This window comes from Barbus barbus (genome assembly GCF_936440315.1).
Source record: "Barbus barbus genome assembly, chromosome: 10".
Taxonomy (NCBI): domain Eukaryota; kingdom Metazoa; phylum Chordata; class Actinopteri; order Cypriniformes; family Cyprinidae; genus Barbus; species Barbus barbus.
Window position 1 is genome coordinate 4,000,598 of NC_136738.1, and position 10,527 is coordinate 4,011,124.

The 10,527-nt window shown below is 33.2% G+C and overlaps 1 protein-coding gene across 1 annotated transcript; it reads right to left on the bottom strand.

Annotated features, from left to right (window-relative positions):
• Positions 1-357: 357 nt before the first annotated feature.
• On the bottom strand, positions 358-6,492 carry pdzk1 (PDZ domain containing 1; the record flags this gene model as incomplete). The annotated part of the gene is made up of 8 exons (XM_079426605.1): positions 358-429; positions 1,300-1,626; positions 2,758-2,955; positions 3,100-3,296; positions 4,485-4,680; positions 5,098-5,234; positions 5,945-6,173; positions 6,286-6,492. 8 exons carry the CDS (start codon positions 6,490-6,492, stop codon positions 358-360), a joined length of 1,563 nt encoding a protein of 520 aa, XP_079282731.1.
• Between the last annotated feature and the right edge of the window lie 4,035 nt (positions 6,493-10,527).

The following is a 10,527-nucleotide window of genomic DNA, read 5'->3' on the forward strand; positions in this document are numbered from 1 at the left end:
AATGGGCATCCATGAGAGAATGACAAAACGTTCTGTATAATAAATTATATATCAAGAAGAATATGCATTTCCTGAAGGACCATGACTACTTGTAATTTTATATTTCATGTATGGCAGGCATAATAAAGCCAGTTCAAATAGATCATTGTTGTTGTAGATCCCAATGAAAGCAGTACAGAAATAATCTGTTACATTTGATATTGTTACTAAATTCACATTGAAAATATTATTGAATCAGTGGTCATACAGTCTGTTGTTCAAAGGGGCATCTCCCCTTAATAGATTGTACAGTAGTTGATCAGGTAAGTGCATCAACCTGTCACTAAATCACAGTATTGGGAGTATCTGTTGGTGTGCTCAGAGTTGATCGTCCTCACTCACATCTGATGCTGAAGATGATGACGACGAAGAAGATGAAGACGACGACGACTAGGAGGCAAAAAATTATAATTATTTTTTTTTTTACTATTTAGTCAAGTCATGGCTTGTATCCTTAAAATAATAGATATTTTTCATGTTTTCGAGAGAAATCTCTTATGCTCACCAAGACTTATATTATGATCAATATATTCGATCAAAAATACAGCAAAGTTGCACAATATTATTACAATTTAAAAAGATGTTTACTATTTTAATATCTTTAAAATATGTAATTTATTCCTGACGGCAAAGCTGAATTTTCATCATCATTACTCCAGTCTTCAGTGTCAAATGATCCTTCAGAAATCTAATGTGCTGACTTATTTCCCCCTAAGTTTTCCTCTTTTTTTTTGCATAATAATAAAGAACATCTCTTTAAAATAGAAATCTTTTGTAACATTATAAACATCTTTACTGTACTTTTGATCAATTTAATGCATCATAGAGAAAGAAAACCATTATTAATGTATATTTAAATAAATACATGAATAAACAGTTTAAAGGAATACTTTACGCTAAAATTATATTTATATAATTTATTCATGTTTATACCATTCCAAACACAAAGTTATGTTGTGTTATGTATGATGACTCAGAATACATGTTTATGGACTACATTTAGAAATATATTTTTGGACACTTGCTTTTTTCCATTTTTTAATTCATCAATCAAGATTCCTATTCACTTTTTTGTTTTTAATGAAAAAAAGTATGGGCAGTGTATAGTTCTTCAAAATGTCTTTTATGTTCCACACAAGAAAGAAAGTGATACAAGTTTGGAATTACATGAGTTTGAGTAAATGATGACAGAATGAAAAACCTAGTGTTGTGTATTGTGAGGTATATTGTGAATATTGAAAACTGAAAAGCAGTACTGACCCTTGACCGGGTTTGAGCAGGTGGAGTGGCCGGCCTTTCGTTGTCACTTCCTATATCTTTCCTCTCGTCCTCCTGTGCGTAGGCTGGTGCTGGGACATCTGCAGAGGGCTCTTTATCCAACAGCTGAGGGGTGATGGCGACCCCTCGTGCTTTCAGGTGCTCATAGGCTGTTCTCTCAGCCACCAGCAGGACCAGCGTGTCCCCGCTCTTGCGGATGAGGTTGACAACCTCCTCATGTGTGCTCATTTCCACATTCACCCCATTCACCTCCACAACAATGTCATCATCCTCCAATCCGGCTCTGTCTGCTGCTCCATCTTTCACCACCTGAGAGAAAACACATTAACAGGTTATTCCAGGCTATTCCATCAGTTACTCAAATTTATGTTCTGAAGGAAGAATATCATGTCCACTCGTTTACATATAATCAAAGTGAACGGGTGAATCTATCAAATTCCAAAACTCAAATCAATTCTTCAATCACTGAAAATGTGGATCAATCCATTCGTTCGTTCATTCATTAAAAAATTATGTTTTCTTATTTTTCATATATAGCAGTAAATAACAAATTAAATTGCAATCAAAACTTCAGATTCTCAGACAAAACTGTCATATGATACAATCAAATAATCGTAAAATTAAGATTAGTGTATTTGAATTACAAATAAAATTTCCAAACATTTGGATTAATTCTGCAAATCATGGCATCTATTGAACTTGATTTAAAAATGAATATTTTCAAACCAGATTCATTGAAATAAAAAAAATAAAATAAAAAAATCAGCATAAATCTGTTCATTGTGAAAACAATTGAATTTATTTAGTTAAAAAGTATAAACATGCTAATATTTATAAATATGGCTAGACGTGGAATAAACAATATTCAGTTAACATGTATGGGATTAAATCAAATAGGAATTATTAATGATAAATTATGAACCTGGTTATTGTGTGTTTAAAGCAGTTTCAGTTTATTACAGAAATCTAATTTTGACTTTCTTTATTTATGTATGGCTGACCAATATGAATCCTATTATATGTATTAGTTTGTTAATGTTAAGTTGTTGGAATTCAAATGGGTGAAACTTTTATATACTGTACAATTCAAATATAAATACATGTATTAATACTATTTATAAATATATTATTATTGCAGACTTGGAATATAAAGCATATAGACAACATTTATAATACTTTAATAATTATTTTATGGTATCTTTCTGATATTTCGGACCTTAACAGACACCAGTCCCCATTCACTTTTATTAAATAGACAAGAACAACTGGGATATTCTTTAAAATTCTCCTTTTGTGTTCAGCTGAAGACAGAAAGTCATACAGGCATGGAATGTCATGAGGATGAGTAAATGATGACTTTGATGTGAACCTTTTCAAAAACTGAACCTATAAAGGAAAGCTTTCTAGAAATATCAGCACAGGTCATTTTTCAGAGCCCACCTCTTTGATGTACTGCCCGTGAACTCCCTGGATGCCATTGAGATGGAAACCAAATCCAGCAGCGGTTTTCTCCAGCCGGCACAGTTTGGGTTTGTGGTCCACATCTGCTGGAGCAGGTATGGCTTCAGCTTCATGCTCAGGATAGCTGGGTGGGGATCCTCTCATTTCCTCCCAGTAGAGAAGTGGAGAAACACCACCCTATACAACATAAATTACTTTCTTTATTAATTATGTAATACTAAGTCTAAAATTTTACATTTGCAGTAACCGTGTACTCTTCAGTATCAGTAAAAATGCATCAAATCAATGCTGTGGCTATCTTAGTGAATGAAAAGGACTTACCAATTTGTAAATTTTCTCTGTTTCTGCATCCAGCACCAGGAGGGAGCACTTGTTTCCTTGTTGTGATATTTTTTCCACCACCTTTTCATGTGTGCTGTTATTTATTTCCTCTCCATTTACAGCCACTAGTCTGTCCATATTCTTCAGTCCCGCTCGCTCCGCAGGGCTTCCTTTGTCTATTTCTCCAATATAATGGCCTGAGACAAAAAAAAAAAACTAAATATGACATGAATTAAACACAATAACAAACAACATACCAAATAATCGACCAAGCGTGGTGCAAGAAGGTGGCATCTACAGGGAACATCCAAAGTATATAAGAACTTTCAATAGAAAAACAAAGCCAAATCCCTGACATTTTAGAAAGTCTTTGAAAAAGCGGACATATGGTCATCCTAATTTATCTTTTCAGCAAGTAAGTTAGTATTTATTGATTGTAGTTAAGAATATGAATTTAATCAATTTAATTTTTTATGTATTATTTTCATTTTTGTTATAAAAACTATCTCTCTCTCTCGCTCTATAGCCTATATAAATATATGAATGGTAAAGTAAGTTTTTAATAAAATGCCCTCTTTTGCAACATACATAATTTACTGTACAAAGGAACATATTGTGATATGAAATCATATTAAAAGGCTAACCTTTTTTTTTTTTTTTTTTTACAGCATTTTAGAGGCATTTCAGTAGATAACCTTTGCATATCACTGTACAGTGTCATCAAAATTCCTGTGAATCACAGTTACGCAATGTCAATTATCTGGCATGAACACATTGCCTTTATACTGCAATAAACCTCAGTAAGTTCATTTGGCACCACCATGCTAGAGAGAAAAATAAACAGAAGAATAAATGAAAGTAATGCTATGGTAATGCAAAGTGAAACAGGGCTGCTAACACCAAATTTCCATGGGATCCAGGAAATTAGAGTTCTGCTGTATTTCCCCCGAGTTCATGCCTGCAAGCATCCACTTAACCTCAGGTTTATCCAGAAAGACTTGCAATTATTATGTAATTAGTGTGCCGTAAGTCACTTTGGATGACATAAAATAAAGGATGAAATTCTCAAAACTTACAAAAGAATGAATAAATAACTTGTGACCTATTTAAAATTCTACAGCTCTTTTACATTTCTTGGCTGGTGGTCAGATACAGATGCACTGCTATAACATTTTCCCCAGCAGGAACAAATCTGACAAGAACATAATACTCAGAAAGGAACTTTTGTTACTTTTGGAGAGCCTCACAAATACTTTATTTTAAACTGTCTTTTGAACAATTGAAGCAAATTTAATTTGACATAACCTTAAATCAGTTACTAATACTGTATGTCATAGGCTAAATTTGTATTTCATGCTGACTTCTACACCATGGTAAACCCTTACCTGCACGTTTAGGATCTTCCTTCAGGAGAAAGCCATAACCATCTGCTCTCTTGGTCATGTCTGCAATGCGTGGCTTATGCGGGAGGTGCTTGACAGTTGCATGAGCCGTGCTTGGTCGAATGCCTTTGCTCTTGAAGAATTTGTCAGCATCCTCATCCACTAACAGAAGCATCACTTTGTCCCCGGCTACTTTTACCTACAATAACAATAGGACTACATTATTATTATTATTATATTTTCCTCAAACACTGATATTGGGTAAAACAGCAGAGTGAAGGTCTTCATCAACATCCATTCTGGTTGCACACAAAAGAAGATATACTGAATGTTGTTAGTAACCAAACAATTATGGGTCCCATTGACTTCCATTGCATACACAAAAAAGCATAGAAGTCATGGCCAACATTCTACAAAATATTGTCTTTTGTGTTCCACAAAATAAAGGTTTGGAATGACATGAGCGTGAGAGAATGATGAGAGAATTATAATTTTTGGGTGGACTATCCCTTTAAAGCTTTAAAACGGTAAAGCTACTGAATTCTTAAATTGGTAATATAAGGCACTGCTAGACACAAGTTATTGCAATTAGAATAAAGGCATAATTTTAATTTACCTTTTGCACAATCTGATCATGTGAGAGATTCTCAACATTCTCACTGTTTATCTCCACTATACGATCACCCAGCTTCACACCGGCCTGATCAGCGACTCCTCCAGACGCCACTTCTGTCATGAATACGCCCTTAGTACCTGAGAGAAAACAGGGTTCGATCAAATAACTCAGTTTAGTACTTAATCTTACGTGTCATCTGAAACAATTCCAACAATGATAAACATATTGGTTGATTTATCCAAAACAGGCCTAAGAAATTAGTTAACGTTTGACTTTCTCAGCCTCGGATGACCATTCGCTGACTGACAACTGCACTAGAAAACACTTTCTTGAGCTGGCAAGCTCTAATCCATATAGCGCACCATGAGAATTGTTTTAGAAAAACCTAATAACAGGATTTACCAAAGAATTACTGCTTTGTTTTCTGTAGTATAGCTGTGAAACAATCTGTATTTACTACTCTAAAAAAAAAAAAAAAAAAAAAAAAAATATATATATATATATATATATATATGTGTGTGTGTGTGTGTGTGTGTGTGTTTATTAAATTGGCATTTATGAGGTATTTGGTATTAAGAGTCTTTAACATCCCTAAATGATTATTCTATGGCATCACTGCAAACCCTTCTTTTGAAACCTTTACTTTTTAAGTCTTTAAATTAATCAAAATAACTAAAAATTAATCAAACATGCTGCTTTACATGTTGGTCAGATGATCTATTCTAAGTAGTCAGTTCTTGAGCCAAATAAGCATTACTGTTAAAATTATCTTATGTTATTATCTTTCTAATTATCCTATTATCTATGATGTTACTTAAGGATCTGGCTATGGGAGTATTTGGCTTACCTTTGGTGGACTTTAAGGAGAAACCAAATCCACTGCTGGATTTTTGCAGATAACAAAGCTTGGCTTTAGCGGATGGCGCAGACACTCCATTCATGGTGGGCTGGCTCTGACCCGACTGGGACTGTGTTTCAGCAAGATTCACACCGTTGGTTTTGGCTGCCTTGTATGCCTCTTCTCCAAGGACATGCAATGTGACGCTCATCCCACTCTTTCTCACCAAATCTGCAACCTGACCCGTGAAAAAGACAAGCCTCTAGGTCTACCACCAAACTAGTGAAATAAAATATATTGAAATAAATAATACAGCATTTACAGAAAGTCGATTTTCAAAAGCATCAAACCTGGCTGTGCTCCAAATTGTCCACAAAAGTTCCATTGACACTGACTATGCGGTCGCCGTCCTTCAGACCGGCCAGTTCAGCCGCGCCGCCCATCTCAAGGGCTCGGATCAGGTGACCCTCCTCGCCGTGCTCCACTCGGAGGTAGAAGCCATAGCCCTGACCCTCTCGCTTAGTCAGAGTAATGATACGTGGTTTTGGCCCAGCCATTTTCCCTGTTAGGAAACATCTATCGATCAGTGTTGCTTTCACACTGAGGTCATCTTCTCTTCTTGGTACATCTGATGTTATCTTATCATAGATGCACACAATTCATTATATACCAGTCATCTAGTGATAAAATTGGTAATTACAATCCAGTAACATGCCAATAAACTGAGTCCATATATAGCAGTGTTATAGCATGTCACATGATGCTTCAGAAATCATTCTAATATGCTGATTTGCTGCTTGATTTTTACATTTTGTTTGTTAAATCACAAGTGTTAGTAATCAACGGCAGCAGATTGGTGTAGACACAGAGGTGAACATGATTATGTAATCTTATGTTCTTGAAACTGGGGTAATACAGAATTATCAAATGCCATATAATCACTGCCCTGTGTAAGCATGCATTTGCTGAACTAAATCACTGAAGGTTTAAAGCTGATGTTAAATGATATTTGTAAAATAATTTACTGTATTTTTGAAACTCTGTTTCGCACAGAAATATAAGATAACAAGAAAATTCAGACGCAGAGCAAGTATGCATTCTTAATTAAAATTAAAATAGTTACTATAATTAGTTATTAATTACATACATCAGATTGCATGATTAGAACTAAGAATATTGTATTAAATTGATGTATTAATTGCTTTAAACAGTTTATTTACTAATATGCCCTAATTAATCATGTGTAATAAGACCTAGAAGGTTCATTAACAAATATAGCACATTGTGATTTGATATTAAATTTAAACAGAAGCAGAGCAAATAAATAATTAAATAAATAAGTGTTCTGATTCCACAACTGTTAATTGTTAACAAAATGCCTCAATGTGTTTGTCAAAGCATATTTTGCTTTAAAATGCTTATACCTTGTCTCTGTACAGATGACAATCAATTTATTTAATCGATCAAATAAATAAATGTATTGTTTTAGAAGGAGTTTTAGAGTGAGTGCTCTGACTAGTTGTATGAGTTTTGTGAAATGTTTTTTTTCACAAAAAATCATGAAATCTTTAAAAAACAAGACACAACTGGGAGGAACAATCCTCAAGGCTTTAGAAAGATTACCTCTAGCCTTGGTTTATTTTGATAAATGTTTTACCAGGGGAAAAGTGCAAGCATCTAGCTTTAGGTTCAAGCTCAACAGATGCCATATCAATTACACAATACCTCACACATCAGCTGAGAGCTGAAGTGCACTTCTCACACTTGAGTGCTCCACGAACTGCTCTATGAGCTGCTAATGCTTTCACATCATCACGTTATGCCTAAAACCACCTCCTTGCTACTGTTTAATAATGAATGCACCTTGCATCAAGTTTCTCATCCGTACAAATAATTCGAAAGCAAGAATTTCACTAAAGCTATCAAACTGCATTATGAAATATCTCAATATGATTCCCAGGCCGTCATCGCTTAAATGTAGGTGGTCTGGAACAACATTTCTATTCTATTCTATTCTATTCTATTCTATTCTATTCTATTCTATTCTATTCTATTGTGATAATATAAAATAAAATCTATTTAAATAACATCACTCTGAATATATATTTCAAATAGTAAGGTACACGTCAAAGCACATATTTCTTCTTTCTCAAAGCACTTGACATCTATGTTGTGTCACTCACCAGCTGCAGTCTCCTCAGTGTCCCGGTCTAAAGGAGGTGGATGCCTGCTTCTGCTCAGGTGTTATCTAGCACTGTGTAAGTGTGTGTGAAGGACTTTGACAGGCCAAAGGTTGATCTAAAAGGTGAGCTATTTAACCATGACCCGTGGCTGGAGGTTCATTCTCTGTTGCTATTAGTGACCATGTTCTACCCTAAAATTCAAACAAATAGATCATGTTTGTAATAAGACATCTTTATTTGCAAATTTGAAGTCTGCAAGGATATTTCTTATTCACGTTATTTACTTGGTTAACTGGGCTGTAAGAGTGTGTTCACTTTAAACACTACAACATGCTTATTTGTCATAGTTGGATAGCTCTAGAATTTATTGTCATCAATATTGAAATCTGAGGTAAGTAACCAGACCGCAGAACACCTTGAAGCATTAAAACAACCTCAATTTTAGTCTCTGAGAGATTTTTTTATGGTATGAATAAAAATTAAATAAATATATATATATATATATATATATATATATATATATATATATATATATATATATATATATATATATATATATATATATATATATATATATATATATATATAATTAAGTCTATTATGCTCAATAAGGCTGCATTTATTTGATCAGTTAAAACAGTAATATTGTAAAATATTACAATTTAAAATAATTGTTTTAAATTTTCAGATATTTAATGTAATTTATTGCTGTGATGGCAAAGCTAAATTCACAATAATGCCAGTCTTCAGTGTCACATGATCCTTCAGAAAGCATTCTTATATAAAATTTGGTGCTCAAGAAACACTATTTTTATTATTAATGTTAACAGTTGTTGATTCTTACTACTATTCAAAAATTTTAGGTAGGCAAAAAAAATAAATAAATAAAAAACCTCCTGAAAATAAAAATCCTGAAATAAATATATCATGGGTTCCACCAAAATATTAGACAGTGACAACTATTTTCAACATTTATAATAATAATAAAAAAACAAGAACTTAGCATCAATATAATATACTGATAATAACCATGCATCAAATCAGCATATTACAATTTCTGAATAATCATGTGACACTGATGACTGGAGTAATGATGCTGAAAAATTAGCTTTGAGTCACAGGAATAAATGACATTAAATATTAGAAAATTTTAAATATTTTAAATTGCAATAATATTTCACAATATTACTGTTTTTGCTGTAATTTAGATCAAATAAATGCAGTCTTAGTGAGCATAAGACACTTCATTCAAAAAAGATATAAACAAATCTGTTTTATTCAAAAATAATTTATTACTTTTTTCTTAATAAACAATTCCAATTATTATTATTTTTCTATAAAAAAAAATATACAGTTTAAATTCAGTCAGGCTAAAAATGTCCATTAAGGTTTGATGCCATGCCGTTGTCCTTCATGATCACAAGATGTCTGTAATAAAAAAGAAAAGCAGGTGCCACAATATTTATCACTCTCTCTATGCCATTAAAGAACAGATGCCTGTGCAAATAACTGGGATCATGGCACTGATTTGAAGGTCAGTCTTTTGGTAAATCATGCCCTCTTAACGTAATTGGTGTTTTTAGTAGGCCACATCAAATGATCTGAATATTAGAGAACTCATTAAATCTAAATCCTAAATCCTGTGATAGAGTCAAGTGAGGAAACCAGTCTGGAGCATGAGTGTTTGTATAATCACAAATTTGTTTGTATTGCCTCTGTAAATGTTCACAGACTCAGGCACTTCATTTAGACAAGAAGCCTGTGCGCTTAAACTGCTCATCAGCTATACAAGAGAAAACACCTGACCAAACAGATCAACATCTCTAAAGCCATTTTTATAGACAAGCAATAATGATCATTTTATTATCACAGAAGGTGCTATCTTATTACTGAATCAAATGATCATAAACTCTTCACTATATAAGAAGTTTGGACTCTGGTATAGCCTACACTCATCTAGAAATTCTAATTTATGTTAAATAATTGTAATATCTGTATAACTTGAACATGTATATGGAGAATGATCTATGCATTGCGACTCACAGGATAAATACATTTCTTTAATGTGCAAATTCATATCTATCTATCTATCTATCTATCTATCTATCTATCTATCTATCTATCTATCTATCTATCTATCTATCTATCTATCTATCTATCTATCTATCTATCTATCTATCTATCTATCTATCTATCTATCTATCTATCTATGAAACGGCGTGCAAATAATTAACACTAAACATTATGTCCGTTATAATGTTTCAAATCTTACACATTTTTTTACTTAATGCCTTTTTAAACTGAAAAAAAAAAAAAAAAATCCAGAGAAGCTGTGCTGCTTCCACAAGAGGGCGCCGATGCTTCACTCCACCTGCCACATCATTCATACGTTCTCCTAAATCTCCATGT